At 35.6% G+C, this 17,810-nt stretch overlaps 1 protein-coding gene across 2 annotated transcripts in view; it reads right to left on the bottom strand.

The window, feature by feature from the left end:
• Window positions 1-17,810, bottom strand: part of LOC105035129 (protein CTR9 homolog) — a 59,001-nt gene that overhangs the window by 5,019 nt on the left and 36,172 nt on the right. For both annotated transcript variants that reach the window (XM_073245417.1, XM_073245418.1), the window contains exons 21-22: window positions 17,543-17,809; window positions 17,370-17,441 (exon numbers count right to left, since the gene is read on the bottom strand). In XM_073245417.1, coding sequence (XP_073101518.1) covers window positions 17,370-17,441; window positions 17,543-17,809 — 339 coding nt within the window. The remainder of the gene's footprint in view (window positions 1-17,369; window positions 17,442-17,542; window position 17,810) is intronic.

Below are 17,810 nucleotides of genomic sequence, written 5' to 3'. Positions count from 1 at the left end.
CCAATTCGGCAAGACCTCGGTCTATACACCCATATTTCAAACTCGGATACTTCATTTTTCCATAGGGGCAATAAACTAAAAAAAAGGTATAAAAATATATAATTTTTTAAGGAAAACTATTTAAAAGATTTGTTGTTACCTAACTAGAAGGAAAACATGAGCTACTTAACAAATAATAGCTATAAAACACATAAAACAATCAAGTTAAATTAAAAAAAACCCACTTTATGCTAATTGATTGAAAATGAACTGAATTTTAGCCTGAATTTGGGTTTAAGCAAATAATGTTTTTCATAGAAAGAGTAACCTTCCAAATACATATATCTCACAAGATGCATCCATTGTTATTGCTTTAAACATAACTACTAGCGTAGAAGAAAAGTATGTGACTCAATTTGAGGCCTGTCGAACCATTTCGGCAGCCAATCGGAATAGTTCCAGTGTTTGAAATGGGAAACCAATGAGGGGTAGAGGGAGAAGGAGAGGAAGAGAGGCCTCTGGAGCCACCAAGGGCAGCCAAACTCACTGCGCCGCTACCAAGCTCGATGGATGCCGGAGGAGTGTAAAGGGAGGGACAGAGGAGAGGGAGAGGCTCCCAGAAGGCCGACGAGGCCGTCGCATTGTTGTTGAGGCCGATGAATGCCGGAGGAGGGTTTCCGCCCTTCTCCTGATCAAAATAAGGGCTTTGTATTTCCTCCAACCTTCACCAACCTCAATGGTGATGTAGCAGCCTCACCAGCCCTCTGAAGGTCTCCGAGGGCCTCCTCTCCCTCTCCTTCCCTCCCTCCTCCCTCCTTCCACTGAGCTCCATGAAAGCACCAAGAGCTTGGGCCCTCCAACAGCCTCCGAAAGCCTCTTCTCCCTCTCCTTCCCTCACCACTCTCTCTCTTCCTCTCATGTTCTCCCTCCGCCCACTCTATGTCGGTTTGGGCCTGGTATGGAATGCCATGGAGGCATGTATTGAACTATACAACCAGCCAACCGGTCCAGGCTCCAATACCAGCTTAGCGAATCTTGTTTTAGTTATTGATTTTTGTTGACCCTAGAATTGATTTTGATGAGTACAAAATTTTTTGAGTATGATACTAACGAATGCATGTTTTGAAGAAATTAATTTATTTTATAGGAAGCACAATGAGTTTGAACATTTAAAGCAACATGAAAAAACTTAAACGGATAAATTCTAAAGTTAAAAGAAGTATTTGAAGTATTTTGGAAGCAAAAGAAGATGATTAGACAGATTTTTCATAAAAAATCATGTCAAGAAGGTTTAGAATCGACTTCGGAAGGTTTCGAGTCGACTCTAACACTTTAGAAGAAAATAGACACAGGCCCGAGTTGACTCAAAGTCAATCCGAGCCGACTCTCTCAGAGAAGACAGAAGCCTGTATTTTCAGAACTGCAGCTGGAGTCGATCCTTGAAAATCTGAAATCGACCCCAAGATAGTTGGAGTCGACCCCTGAGAAATTGGAGTCAAACCCTAGCCTGAGACAGCACTAAGGGCTAATTTTCTGCACTACGGCTAGTTTTTTCTTCTAACGGTTATTCCAGCTCCTCCAATGATCAAAACTCATTATCCACCCATTTCTAAGCCTATTAAAATCTAGAGAATCATTTGAAAAGCAAGATTTGAGAAATTCAAGAGAGAAACACTTCATCTATTGAGGAAATATTGAATATCATTGGAAAAAAAAGAAAAGACAGATTTATGCACAGATTTCAAAGGACTTTCTAGAGAGATCATCTCCATCAAATTCTACATCCTCTCAAGTATCAAAGAAGAGAAGTAAAGCATCAACGAAGTAATTCATCAACCTCTTCTCCGCGCTTCAAAGAGTTCATTTTTTACTTTTTATTTTGTACTGAATTTCTATACATTGTATTTTATTTTCTTTACAAATTTCTTTGGAGGAAAGAAACTTGGAGATTAGGCTCGTCTAAACCTGAAATTAAACTTGTTAGATTTTGGTTGGTGAGCCGTAAAACCAACTGGATTAATTGTGAGCCCAAAAAACAATCAGTGTATAAGTTGTGGTTGGTGATCTCAAAAAATCAACTGAATTTGTTTGTGATCCCGGATAAAACAAACACACTGTAATCAAAAGAATTATAGTGAAATTCCCAAGGAGTACTTGGAGAGTGGATATAAGTGCAAAGTTGCATCGAACCACTAAATTATTGTGTTTGTGTTGTGCCTTTTGCTCTTGCTTTGCATGCCTTGTCTCAATTTAATTCTTGTATAGTTTTTACTTATTCCACTGCTACATATTGTTTACTCTTCACAAACACTCAAATAAGTTTAATTTGAAGCACATACTTGCTTAAATTGTTAATTTGGTTAAAATTTTTAAAGAGCCTAATTCAACCCCCCTCTTGGTTTGCTACTTTTTTGGGCAACAATTGGTATCAAAGTGGATGCTCTGTTATTTATTGTTGATCTAGCAGTCTTAAGCCAAAGATCATGGCAACCCAAATTGAATCTTTTCTTATTGAAGGCCATTCTACAGATAGACCCCCTCTTTTTAATGATTCTAATTATATGTATTGAAAAGCTAGAATGAAAATTTTTATACATTCACATGATTATAATTTATGAAAAATTATAGTCGATGGCCCACACACACCCAATGCATTAATTGAGCAGGATAAAAAAATGATCCAACTAAATGCTATGACCATAAATATGCTTTATTGTTCATTGGATATAAATGAATTCAATCTAATTTCTTACATTTCAAAAAAATGTTTGGGAGATATTGGAAACAACTTATGAGAGATCAAATTAAAAAAAAGAATCAAGCTCCCAAGAAGATAAGAAAGTTCTCACCAACATATGCCTTATGGCTCATGAGGATGAAAAAAAAAAAAAAAGAAGAAACAAAAGAGAGAGAAAGCAATGATTAAGGGGAAGCAAGGCAACGAAAAGCAAAATGAGAAAGCGAAAGAAGGTATAGCAAATCCTTGCCTCATGGCTCACAACAATGAGATAAACCTTCAAGATTCTTCTGGCTTTACACTTGAAGAATTATTTGAAGTCTTCAATGAGTTAATGAATGAATACAAAAAGATAAAGCTGAAAAGTAAAGAGCTTAAAAAGTCAAATCAATTTTTAGCTGAAGAAAAGAGTAAACTCTTAATAGAAAATGATGAACTTTTAAAGGAAAAGAAATCCTTGGCTGATGAAAAAGAAAAATTTCTAAAATATGAAAAGTATTTCGTGGAAAAAAATGAAAAATTAAGAAAAAAGATTGAAATTTTGAAACCTATAGTAAAAAAGTTCACATTTAGCTCTCAAAAACTTCAATTAATATTGAATAATCAAAAGGCTATTTTCGATAAAGCTGGAATTGGTTTCAATCCTTCAAGAAAACAAAAATTTAGCAAAAATATGTTTGGTAAAACTATCCACAAAAATCATTCTATAGTTTGTTTTAAATGTAACAAAGTAAACCAGAAATTTCAAAATGCAATATTAATAGAAATGGTCATACATTTATTAAACAAATTTGGATTCCAAAAAAAAAACTATGTGCACTAACTCCATTGGATCCAAGATGACTTTGATACCAAAAACTAAGAAGTGATTTTGTAGGTATGCCAAGCATCCAAGGGTATGAAAGGAGCAAAACTCTTGAAATTGAATGCTTAGGACTTAAAGTGAATGGGTGATGATGTTTGAAAAAAACTCAACTTTCTCGCATCATATCATCACTATTTTCTGATATTACTTTGGTTGAATGATTGATTTTGATGCTTCATACATATACATGATATTATGATGATCTTTCATTGCTCGATTGAATGTGTTCTCTTAATATTAGTTCACATTGATTATAAGAAGCATAAGTTTCATTTTAAATTCAGCATGCTCCCAAACCCTTCATAACATGATATTACTTGTGAAACTTAAATTAAAATAAGCTTGATGGCATATGAAAATATTTAAATGCAAAACTCTCAATTAATTTTTGACATTCTCATAAGACATATAACTATTGAAATATTTCTAAAAATTGCTTCATTTGAAAAACATCAAGATAAATCATCAAATCATAAAAGATCAAATGCTTAATGTTATTGATTTGTATTGCATTATAGTTTGACTCCTTAAGGATTTGAAAATCCCTAGTTGAACCTAAATCTTTTAGAGCCTTCATCTAGTTTCCCCTTAACTTCCTCTTAATTTGATTTGATTAATTTTTTAACCCCCAATTGATTATTTCTTGATCTCCCAAATTGATTTGAATATCTTTCTTAATATTTGATTTGATTACTTTTTGATCCTTATTCAATTTGAGCCAATTCCTCTTGGATCTAAACTTAAACTATTTTCTGTATTAAGAAGTCGACTGTTGAAATCGAGGAATCGACTCGAGACTTCTTGAAGAAAAATAGTTCTACGAGGAGTCGACCTATATTCATTGTTCCCTCAATACATTTGAAACTCCTTGAAGACATCATGAGGCTCTATTCATACTTTCTCATTTTTTTCAAGCTGAAACCATTTCCAAACCCCTCTCTCTTCAAAATTGGACCTCCTCTCTCCATTTCTATCCTATTCTTATGGTCCTTATTCTCCAATGGTATCTCGCAAGCAATTTGCCTAAAGAAAGAGGAATTTTGTGCAAAAATTCAAAAATTTAAGGCTTCTTCAAGTTGTTCTTCCATGCAAGAAAAAAATTTGTCCGCTTAACTTGGATTAGTAAGAAAATTTTATGGTAACATGATAACATAAAAGTGGAAGTTGGAAGTCTAGTTTCTAAAATGAAAGACATGTAGATTGAGATAGATGTTGATAGCATTGGATGCACACTACATATACAGACCAATGGGAGCACCTCAGACCATCTCGAGCAACGATCTATCAGATTAAGATTTATATTGGATCGAGATGATGTTGTGGGTATCAAGGATATTAGTGCCAGCACTCATGCTATAATGATGATGATGAATATCAATATATTTGGTATCAAGATGAATTAAATTGATTGTTTCCTATTTTAAATTGATTGTTTTTCAAAAAAATAAACTCAAAACTTCTTTATATTGGTATCAAGCAGAATTTTTCAAGAATATTAACACAATTAGTATCATAATTCTCATAATTGATATCAAATAGTTTATTCTTGCCATAAATTCAATTGCTTTATCTTTTGGCAAAAAAAAAGTATGCTATGTCTCAAACTAAATTTTTATTTCTATATTTTCGCTATTTCATCGTTTGAGACAAATTCTTGTGATATGCTTTAAATCTCAAAGCTATTTTATAACTAAATTTGAGAAATTATTTGATGCATCCATTTTATTCAAAAAGGGGTAGAAATGTCTTTGAATTTATATTGTTTCGAAATTAAATTCAAAAAGCGAGGAAGAAAATCTGAATTTGATAGTTGAATTCAAGCTAATTTTAAAAAGGGGAACACTCGAATCTATTTTTGAAATTTGAATGTGTGAATATTTGAAATTGAATTGATTTTGATGATATTTTCTAAATCTTTTCTCTTACGCTTTTTGATGTGGTCAAAAAGGGAGAGAGGATAAGATGAGTATATCCTTGAGCTAATTTGAATATTTTATGATTTATTCAAGTATGTTCTCAATATATCTATTTTTTACTTCATGTGAATTATGCATAAATTGACATAAATCTTAGAACCACACTATATTTTATTTTGCATATACTCAAAATTTTGTCATCATAAAAAAAAGAGAGATTTTAACCCTAGGATTGTTTTTGATAAGTACAAAACTTTTTGAGTATGATACTAACAAATACGTGTTTTGGAGGAATTAATTTGTTTTATAAAAAGCACAATGAGCTTGAACATTTAAAGAAGCATGGAGAAGCGTAAACGGATAAATCCTAAAGTTAAAGAAGTATTTGAAATATTTTGAAAGCAAAAAAGGATGATTAGACAGATTTTTCATGAAAAATCAACTGCAGAAGGTTTAGAGTTGACTCCGAAAGGTTTCGAGTCGACTCTGTTATGTTGAAAGAAGACTGGCACAGATTCGAGTTGACTTGAGGTCAATCCGAGCCGACTCTCTCAAAGAAGACAGAAGACTGTATTTTTATAACTACAGTGAAGTCGACCTTTGAGAAATTGAAGTCGACCTCTAACTTGAGACAGCACTAACGGCTAGTTTTCTGTACCATTTTTAATGGCTAGTTTTTGCTTCTAACGACTATTCCAGCTCCTCCAACGGTCAAAATCATTCTCCAGTCACTTCCAAACCTATTAAAAAGCTAGAGAATCATTTGAGAAGCAAGATTTGAGGAATGCAAGAGAGAAATACTTCATCTATTGAGGAAATATTGAATATCATTGAAAAAGAAGAAAAGAGAAAGATTTATGCACAGATTTCAAAGGGCTTTTAAGAGAGATCATCTTCATCAACTACTACACCCTCTCAAGTATCAAAGAAGAGAAGTGAAGCATCCAAAGAACAATTCATCAACCTCTTCTCCGTCCTTCAAAGAGTTCATTTTTTAGTTTTTATTTTGTGCTGAATTTCTATACATTGTATTTTGTTTTCTTTATAAATTTCTTTGGAAGAAAGAAACTTAGGAATTAAGCTCATCCAAGCCCAAAATTAAACTTGTTAGATTTTGATTGATGAGCCCGTAAAACCAACTGGGTTGATTGTGAGCCCAAAAAATAATTGGTTATAGATTGTGGTTGGTGATCTCAGAAAACTAACTAGGTTTGTTTGTGATCCCGAATAAAACAAACATGCTGTAATCAAGAGGATTATAGTGAAATTCTTAAAGAATTCTTGGTGAGTGGACGTAGGTGCGGAGTTGCACTAAACCACTATAAATTATTGTGTTTGTGTTGTGTCTTTTGGTCTCTTACTTTGCATACCTTATATTATTTTAATTCTTGCACAATTTTGCTTATTCCTACACATTGTTTACTCTTCACAAACACTCAAATAAGTTTAATTTGAAGCACATACTTGCTTAGATTGTTAATTTGGTTAAAATTTTTAAAACCATTTCACCCCCCCTTGGGTTGCTATATTTCTGGGCAATAGTTTTAAATTGATTTTATACCAATACAACCTGCACCAAGTGTCAGTATGGTACATCCCTCTAATAATGAAGCTCAGTATTAGGGATGTATTGGGTACTAGTTCCCTATCGGTACAGTATTGTATGCACCATACTAGCTGGTATGGTCTATCTTGTACCAGTCAATACAATCCGATAGATAAAAGCATGCTGCAAATCGTTTATCCTCTTTAAGGATTTGTGGTTGCTTGAAAACCTATCATTTTTTTGCTTTTGTTTTTCATTTTTTGATGTAGACTACTATAGCTACTAAGAACTGCAAAGATATATAGAATCTAAGGGTGTTAAGCATATGCAAGTAATGACCACCAACCAAGCCATATGAATGCTCATATACATATATATACATATGTGCATGTATATTAAAACAAGCTCAAAGGCTTCACAAAAGCCCTCTTCATAACTATAAGCTATGAGGAAAGGCAGAAAGAAACTGCCCAAGCTTAGGGCTTTGCTACAAGTTGGAGAGGATATGGTCTTTAATCACTCATTAGTACCATTTTAGCAAGCCTTTCTATGATGACAACCTTGGTACGCTAAATAGTTGGACAAGCTAAATTCAAGTTGCCCGATCTATTGGCAAAGAATGACATAATTTACTTGCCCGATAGTTTTGTTGTCTTTGTAAGATGGTACTAATGAGTGCTCTCATCACCCTCCCTCGATACAACACTAAAATTTTCTCTAGTGGATTTCTTGAAGCTGCAAAATATTATGAAACTGAAATAGAAGATCATTAGGTTTCTAGAGATCTAGGGAAGAATGGCCTCATATGTCAGCCTCCTTTAATTGAAGTTCAAGAATGCCACACTCAAGCTACAGTATGCTTGAAGATGTAGCCATGTCTTTCAAAATCCATCCATGAAGAGCAATTTTATTAGATCTTAGTAGTGAAATAGGCAATTTAAAAAGCTAAACATTATAAATTACCAAGAATTATGAACTGCATTCTACTACACTTGAACCCTAGTGCAGAGGTTATCAAAATGAAAGGGTGCAAGGACTATCCTCACAAGTATGCATAAGTACGAATGGGAGGTCACTAGAAGAGAATCACAGGACATACCGGACATTGACATTAGTTACAACACCAGGCATTGCCAAGTCCACTGCTTTAATAGCTTGGGGCAGGTATCCCACCATGGTGTTCAGAGAATTGTCTCGAAATCTTGAACTTACCTCTCATCTTTCTGGAGGCTTATCTCCTTGTACAACTATGTTACTCCAAGATTATTACAACACAATGCCCCTTTAGTGATGCAACCCAAGGACAAGGCTATAAAAATTAAACTTGCGAGAAAAAGAGGACAAACATGAATAAGAGAAGGCACATAGGGTAGTTGAAAGCATGGTTCACCGAACATCCCCAAACCACCCCGAACTGGGTGGTTAGAGCATTCGATTTGGAATGCTGGCAAAAATGGAGCGAGGGGAAGGAAAGAGAGAAAGAAAGAGAGAGGGGAGGGGAGGGAAGGAAAGGGAAATGCCAGTAATGGCCCCTAATTCCGCAGAGGGTTGCCAAGGCCGACGAGGCTCCACAATCCTCCATGAGATCCAAGAACAGAGATAAAGAGAGAGAGGGGAAAGGAGAGAAGAGGAGAAAGGGAAAAGTGGCGGGGAGGCCACTGAAGGACCATTGGATGGCCGTCGAACAGCCCAAAAAAACCGCATAGCCGCCGCGGATTTGAAACAAGGACGAATGTGTCGGCCATCCCGCCACCTTCCCCTCCCTCCTCTTCTCTCCCTTCCCCTCTCTATCTCTCTGCTCTCATTTTCTCTTGCGGAGGACCGCGGAGCCCGAGAGGTCTCAGCGGCTCTCCGTGGCCCTCCAGTGGCCACCGTCAGCATCTCTATCGAAATCTCTTTCCTTCCCTCCCTCCTCTCTTTCTCTCTTTTCCTCCCCAGTTCATCGCTCATTTTTATGTCAATTCAGACCCGATATGATTCGTTACATGGGTGTATCGAGTTGTACCGCCGGCCGGCCAACACAGGATCCGATTTCGAGTCGGTGATCCTTGGTTGAAAGCATCATAAGACAAATCTACCTACATCCAAATATCAGTTATCATGTCACAATATATCCCTTTAGTCTTCCATAAAATGATGCCTAATGACACCAAGATAAATTGCAGCAGCTCCAAAACCTTCCTAATCCAACCTAACATTAATTAGGACTCCTTTGACAAAAATCTACACAATTTTAAAGAATGAATATTGAATTTTTCAGAATATTTGAGGAATTTCCTATGAGTGTTGAAATTTCAGAAACCTTCCATCTGTCACTTTTGGTTCCTAAAATGCAGTAAATCCCATTCAAGATTCCATATCCAAAGACTTACCCCATGGAATTCATGTGGCTTCATTTCGTAAAGCTTTATAAAACCACAAAACATGAGTTTTATGTCATCTGTTCCATGAGAAACCTTTTTCCTAATTTTAAAATTGGTCCCTCAAAATGAAGGCCTAGAAATGGTGGTCAAGATGACTTGATGTTGCTAGACTCTGATGAATTTCTTTGAGATGATAAATTGCTTTAGATGTCATCGCCAACTAGTGAACTCATGATGAAAAAGTTAGAAATTCTTTCTTTTTCTTTGGGATAGGAAATAGGAAAGCCCACTAGGGTCCTTGCATTCTTCAGTTGAAGCACAATTAACTTGGTTAGCAATTTGAATAGCATGTGCCATGCATGTGATAGAGCAATGATGATTGATGGTTGTGATCCATCAAAATGGGAATATTTGATAATCTACTTTCAAATCATACTGGCAACTTTTATTATAAAAAAATAGTGAATATTTTATAAAATTGGTCCCTAGTTGTCAAGGGCCCCTGGCCACCTAGGGACCTAGGAAAACCTCTCAATGACTTAACCCATCTTTAAAAAATAAAAATACAAACCATAAAGTCAAAAACAATTCAATTTTCTCAAGCTATACATAGAAATAACCAAATAGACCATTATAGTAAAATAGGCATTAATCAGAAGAAAAGAAAGATTTAATCACAAAAGTCAAATATAAGTGGTAAAAAATTAATGCACCTAAAGTTAAAACAATTTAACAAGTATCAACTATACACTAATGACTTGATTAACAAGCAATAACTATTACAATTTGCAATAAACAAGAAGAATTATTATGAAAAAAGAAAAAGAAAAGAAAAGCAATGTTAACATGGGGATTCAAAGAAAAAAATAAAGAAACAAAGTAAAAACCAAAAAGACAGAGACCAAAACAGAATGGAAAATGATGAAAAAGAGATGAATAGGAGATCTTTCACAAGAGAATAGAAATGAGAAAGAGGGAATAGAGAAGGGAAAAAGGAAAAATTAGATAGAAGCAGAAGAGAGGAATAAAAAGAGAAGAAAAGAAGAAAAAGAAGAACATGAATGCCTTCTTGGTTGGGACTCTTGGGTCAAACTCAAACATTCAAGTTTATGTATGTTTACTAACCAATTGATGCCCAAAGGTTAAACTGAAAGAGAAAGGGTCAACAATGTATATCAAGCTTAATACCCCTCACACGTAACCCAAACCATCCATGTGAATGGACCACTATAGCTGATATGAGTCAACATAACTAACATAATAACTTGAATAACTCAAGATAATAACCAGCAAGGTACACCATCCCACCTTGAACCAGGCGGTATAGGCGTGTCATACCATACTAGGGGCAGACCGGCATGGTTCCACCCCTCGGTTCAAAAAACTGGCAAGCGAGTGGGAGAGAAAGAAGGCAAATGAGGAAGAGAGGGGGGGAGGGAGAGAGAGGAATGGAGTCCTCTCTTCTCCACTCCATCCACCTCTCTCGATCTGCGCTGCCCTCTCCCTCCCCCCCCCCCCTCTTTCACTCTTTTCCTCTCTTTCCTTCTCTCTCCTCCTCCCTCTGCTGCCCTCTCTCTCTCTATCACCCCCCCACCCCCTCCCCTCCTCTCCTCTCTTCTTCTCCCTCTTCCTCCCCCTTGACAGTTTCCCTTTGCTGGTAGGCGCCAAAACAACACAGCATGGAGGGGATTTGAACTCATAATCTCCAACAAACCTGCTCTTTGATACCATGTTATAACCCACTGACCTCAAAACTTAGCCGAAAGGAACCAGATCAATATATATCACACTAAACAATATCTAGTTATATGGATATACTGGATGCAGAATTTAAAGGTTTGGGACCAATTTGTTGGATGGCTAATTCAATGGTAACTTATAGAAATAGTTTATTAGGCCGATCGATTTGATAAGATATAGTTGGTTATGGCAATAAAAAATTTCTTCCAGGAACAGTACACTTTGTTTTACTTGTCCTATGTCATTCTAAAGCAAAATGAATTTGTGAAGAAAGAATCACCTAACACCTAATGCTGATCTTTGCTGCCTTCATTTTGTTGATGGTTATAATTAAAATAAATCTGCAATTCAATCATTTGATATAAATTATATTGATGATGTTTTCCTCTATGTACATTGAATATGCCGCTTTGCTAGTTTACCAAAAATAAGAGTTCAAAGGAATAGAAATAGAGTCTTTCAAATCAAGATAATTTCCTGACCAATTAAAGCTCAAATTCCAAATTTCAAGGAGCTTGAACCAACCAAAACTCTATTAACACATTCCTAATCTTCATCCCCTAAATAAAGATAAAAATGCATACAAGTAATATATAATAATCTGAAGAGTAATTTAGATCATAACTTGTGTTGCTCATCATCATAATGAATTAAAATACCAGACTCTACCCTTGCATTTCTAAAACTGGATGATGGCAACCACTTTGAATCCATTTTGCAATCAAATTGTTAGATCTTGGCCTCAGATAGTCTACATCTATATTTTGAATGCATTTGATCAAAGATCGGTTGAAGTAAAATATTATACTGAAAATTAATGGATTATCATCTAATATATCTTTAATCCTGAGCACCGGCTTAACAGTTAGATCTTGCAATGGTACATCATAAATATACTTGATCTCAATTTGTTCCTTGATGGTCAGATATTGCTTGGATATTGCAATGAGTACTCTTACAATTGAATGACCTAATTTTCAAGAAGAGATACATCCACCAAAGCCTCAACCAAACCATTATCAACTACTTAACCTTCAATCGTATAGGACACAAGATTTTTTGACTCCATTAGCAGTATCAAATTTTTGTAGATTTTTAATATTGGGTCTTTCTCTGCTCCACTTGCAAGTGGATGGTCATTAGCAGGACCAATACTCTACAACATACACAGGTCAGTATGTACCAGCTGATATAGGTTGTACTAAATCTAAATGTACCCAAATCCTAGCTAGCAAAACTTGTGACTCAGGATAGCCTTTTTTGATTGGTTATCCCATGATTCATGGCCTTATTTTCTGAAAAAAATTGAAATGCCATAATCTAACAAGTCATCTTATCTCTTCCGAAATTTTGATATCCCTTCTCTCCTTTCTTTCAGCATTACATGGGATAATGGCCATCCACTAGGTGCTTCATTATTATATTTGTTTCCAACTAGGTTGCACATGCTGAGTTCAAGATCAACTAAAATAGTGACTTCCATAATTAAAAGGATTTCCTAATCAAGATTTCGACATCTAAATCAACACTCCCCTAAAGATTTTTCCAACTTTCAAGCCTCAAATCTATATTATGACAAAAAGATTTTTTTTTTATTTTAGGAATGTCCTAGTAATTTTTTTGATTTTATTTCCAATTTACCTTGAATCCAAAATCATTATCCACATGCCATATCTCAATTCATTATCTTCTTGCTAATCCCCAGTTGTCTCTCTTCAACTTGAATTATCATGTAGATATCTTTTATTAGGGATGGAAGCTTATATCTCTCTCCCTCTCTTTCCATATCTAACTCATATCTAACTTGTCTCACTAAAATCCGACTCACCCATGGTCACTCCCTCACCCCTGGTCCACCTAATACTTTCCCTTTCTTCCACTCTTGTTTCACTTTAATCTCTTAAACACCCTTTCCTAATTGCCTCGTATTAATGACCTTTAATCATGGCAGGCTAGTTATTATCAATACAAAGCTTTATTTTAACAGGGAAATTCCGAAATAAAAACATTCCAACATAAATATTTCACTCTTCTCCGAATGAGAAAGTTACAGTTTCAATTTGCAAATAACTCTCACTATAATTTTCTGCTGATGTTATGTTGTATTTTCTTATTATGTATTTTCTCTATTATTTACTCTGGTTTACTCTTTTAATCTTAGTCATCTAGTTCCTAATTCTGTAATATTTTCTGTATTATTTTGTAGTTTCTTATTTCTAGTATCAAATTGTTGCAGGTAAAATTGGAAAGGCAAAAGATACCCTACAAACATAGAATAAGCAGGTGAGCAGGAGGTTAGGTCAAAAAGTAATTTAGACGAATGATTTTTGATGGAGCTAAAATTGATACTTTCACATGAACAACAGTTTATTTAATTTATATCCTTAAAAATTATATTGATGGGAATTTCAAAAATAGGATCTTACTTCTTACTTTTCCAAGAATGCATTCTCTTACTTCAATCTTGATGTCCTGCTATACAAATCTAATAGAGAGTAAAGGAGGGGAGGCAATAATACGGTATATACCTTACTCGCAGCATCTTGATAGAGAAGATTTCCATGTCACATTTTGGTTTGTTAGCTAAGTCTTTGCCAATAGGATGTTGTGTTTTATATAGCTCTCACGATTTTCCCTAGCATCTATATAATAATTACAGTCATTTTAGGAAAACTATATAAAGAGAGGTCTTACCTACTATGTTTAACAAGATGGAAAGGACAAACAAGACAACAAAAGGATAAAAAGAAAATCAAAGATATGAGAGAGAAATCTGTACTTGAAGACTTAAGGCTAAAAAACTGACTGGCAAACATAAAAGCAGATTACTCAACCCAAAGCTAAATGTAATATTTGATGTTCCTCCAAAACTCACCAAACACCAATATTTTCTCTTGAAAAACTCTCAAGCTCTAGTTGTAGGATAGACGATGCTCCACATATCTAACTATGTGATGAAATCCCACATAAGGAGCCACTATTCAACAATATCAAGAAAAGAAACTACCTTTTGACTGGTAATCAATCCCCTGTATGCTAGGTGAAATCATAATATACTAGCAACTAAGGCATTACTCATCCTCCAAAATTAAGGGCTCATATGCAATCAGTGTTACCCTTTCAGACAGAGTTATTCCATCTAAGTATCTTCGCAAAGACAAAAGTTGAAATGAAAATTAGATATGTGCTAGCTTTCTATTTTAAAAATTCTAATGTCTTTAGAAGCTTCCGATAGATATAACCATGATAAGCATGGCGAAGAGTTGGTTCATATCTTCAACTTCCTCATATTAGGTTTCTCATGTTCATCTGGACCTAGGCCCCTAATGTACTCTCTTAACAATCAAGTAGCCTTCCTACAAAGCCAACAAGTAAATAGCAATATTGAAGAGCTTTGGGAATCTAAAGACCAAAGCACTCCCCATGCAATAAGCTTGGACTAAAACAAGCACCAAACTCGCGGAAGTCAACTTATCCCAAGTTCTGCAAGGACTTAATCAAATAGTCTCAATTGTTTTCAACTTCTCATACTGCAAACCTAACAAAAATATAACGATGTGCTCTGCTTTCATCCCCCGTCCTAATACTAATGAAGCATGCTACTTGCATTCTCTAGCTCCCTCAACCCTAAGCCACTTTAGCCATTAATCTTTATTACAACTAATTGATTAGATGAAAGCCATTTTAATAGTGTTCCCTGAAATCTTCATTTTGATAATCCAAAGGAAATTCTTCTCGTTACTCCCAAATCATAGTTCGGGCCAATGTCCTGAGAGTTGATATAATAGCCTGGGGGTTAAATAGCATGTAGCAGATGGTGAGCATCATGTACCCAAGGCAGGCTGCTAAGAAATATAAATACTTTTTCCTAGCATGTATCAAATAGTTAATAACTAATAAATGAGAACCAAATTATGAACATGAATACATGATAAAAATAAAAAATGATCTTGTTGGTATTTATTTTTTCATCTTGTTATTAAGCGTTATTAATTGTTCATTGCATTCCTTCCAGAGCTACAACAGAAAGCAACAAGGAAACCATAAACTTGACATAGAGCAATGCTAAATGCTGAAGGCCTAACAAAGGTAAAGAGCAATGGTAAAGTACTTTGTCTCCTTTTTATTTCATCTTTCTTTCCCTCCTTCAACTCACTGGTTGCCAACATGTGGACAGGTCCACTGGTTGTTGGAATCTGCAACCAGGGAAGAAAGGAAATAAGATGAAGTTGGCAGTGCGAAGATGGGGGGTGGGAACTAAAACAAGAGGAGAAAAATCAAAGCAGAAAAAGAGTGAATATCCTTTGTGAAGGAAGGGAAAAAGGAGGTGAGAGGAGACAAAAAGGTGAAGGAGAATAAGATGGTTAGTGCACTATTGTCACCTAATCACAATATACTCACAGAGCTGGAGAGAGGAAAGGGAAGAGATGAGGGAAAGAGAACAGGAGGTAAGGAAAAAGGAGGGACGATCAACTAGTGGCAATGCCTAACAATAATGCTGAGGGCACCGAACTAAGGAAAGACGAGAAGAAGAAGAAGAAGAAAAGAAAAGGCATGAGGAAAACAAAAAGAAAAAAAGAAATAGAGGGCAAAAAAAAAAATTATCTATGCAAACTCTGAATGGCATCCACATTGATGCAACCATGGAGCTCTGGTAGTAAGGGCTCCACCTTTCTTTCTCCTCCCCCACCCCCCCCCCCCTTCCCCCCTTCACAAACACCCCCCCGCCCCCAACAAAAAAAAAAAAGGGGGAAAAAAAAGGAAAACTCTTCCTTTCTGTTGGCTAGAGCTCAAATAGTCCCGTTCTAAGCCGGATCCCTCCCTTCTAAATGACCAAACCAGGCTTAATTGCACCATATCAATTGACCATGTTCTTAGAAACTTATCCAGATCACTTTAACAGGGTGTGTCTATTATATGAAAAATAATAGAGGATACCATAGCATGCTAGAACCTAATTTATAGCCTGCATTGTTCCTGACTGAAATGTCATGGCAAGGCAATTCAAGCCTGAAATCACAATAATTATTAGGACAATGCATTGACGATCAACATCATAGTTCCACAAGCACGTCTATGGTTTTACATAGTACATCTATGGTTTTACCTCCTAGAATCATCTCCCTAATGTTTTAGTACCTTTTGCATTTTCCAAACCTTAGTATGAAGCTTAAGCACACAAAACACTGCATCGAAACCAATTCCGATACATAACTTTAGCTAGTAACGGCTAGAGTCATCTGTAAAACATTGAAAGATCAAATATCAAAATTTAACTAGCATAGATTACAGGTTGACCTTCTCAAGCCATCTACCAAAGCTTTTGGTGCCTTTTTCATTTTCCCACCTTAGTGTCAAGCTCAAGTATAAACTGGTAAATACTCCACCTTGCATTCCTTTAACATTAGTTATAGTTTTTATTTCTAACTTGTCGTATGCATTAAGATAATAATAAGAGAGAAAAGCTTGCTGTTATGTCAATCAACCACTCAAGTTAAAGGCATTCTCCAATTCTTAGGGGCTACTTTGGAACTTATCAAAACAAAGATCACAAATCCCAAAAAAGTTAAGCAAAGAAATTTAAGGGAAAAAATCTCATTATAAGTCTTAGTTGTATCTCAGCACAGCTTTGCAGTCATAAAGGTGTAGTGCAGCTCAAAAAAAGAGTGCACAAAAGGATGACATCTTGAACTTGGTAGCAGTTTGCATCAAATAATGGGTTCTAATCTATCCAAATATTTTTAATCCAAGACATCTAAAGCACAACATAGCAAGTCTGATCAGTAACACACCAAAAAAGACCAGCTAAAGCACATCCCAAAATTTTTGTTTTCTTGCCAACAATCTAAGAAGCTTTGAGTGAGGTTTTGAAAGCATATAAGCTAATCGGCATTTGTGCAAGGTCACATTCTCCATCAACAAACGTGTATTACCTTTTTCCTGCTTATTGATGAACTGCAAATGATATCAATCTAAAACTGGTTATCGAGACAGTACCATAATTCGATCTAGAAGAAAACATAAAAAAAGAACAAAAGTAAATAGAAAATAGTTTGCAAGCACATCAAAGTTTTCTTCAAAGAGTAAATTCCAATATCACAACTGATATGTAATGGCTTTCAGCATACAATTTCATATAGCATGCAAAATTCCCTATCTTTCAACATTATTTTAAAAAAGGAAAAAAATAAAGAAATGTAAATACTAAGTTTAGATCCTTGACCTTTATACGCTCAAAATTCCGTTCCTGTTGCATGAGTTGTTTTAACTCATCCTCTTGCTTTCTCCTTTCCAGCTGGTTTCCCACAAATGAGAAAATGTCAGTCTCCAATTTTGCAGAAGACGAACATTCAGATCTTACAATAACAGCAAGCATGACATATTTTAGTAGCGTGCCTGAATTTTCCTCTGCTCTTCCGCCTTGCGTCGAGCTTCCTCAGCCAAAGAAACCTGACGAGCAACTTCTAATCTCTGGCGGTTCTGTTGCTCTTCACGCTCAGCTGCCTCACAATGAACCTTAGCAGCATCAAGCAAATGTTTGCAATATTCAACATGAGTCTCTATTTTCTTCTCATCGAACCCATGCGAGTGGTAGCTAGAAGCCGCAGACAACTGACTGAACACACGGACTGCATTTTTCAACTCTGTGACTGTTGAACGTACC

The sequence above is a fragment of the Elaeis guineensis genome, chromosome 11 (assembly GCF_000442705.2).
Source record: "Elaeis guineensis isolate ETL-2024a chromosome 11, EG11, whole genome shotgun sequence".
Lineage (NCBI taxonomy): Eukaryota > Viridiplantae > Streptophyta > Magnoliopsida > Arecales > Arecaceae > Elaeis > Elaeis guineensis.
Note: the sequence above shows the minus strand (reverse complement) of the source record. Positions and strands in the feature narration are given on the sequence as shown.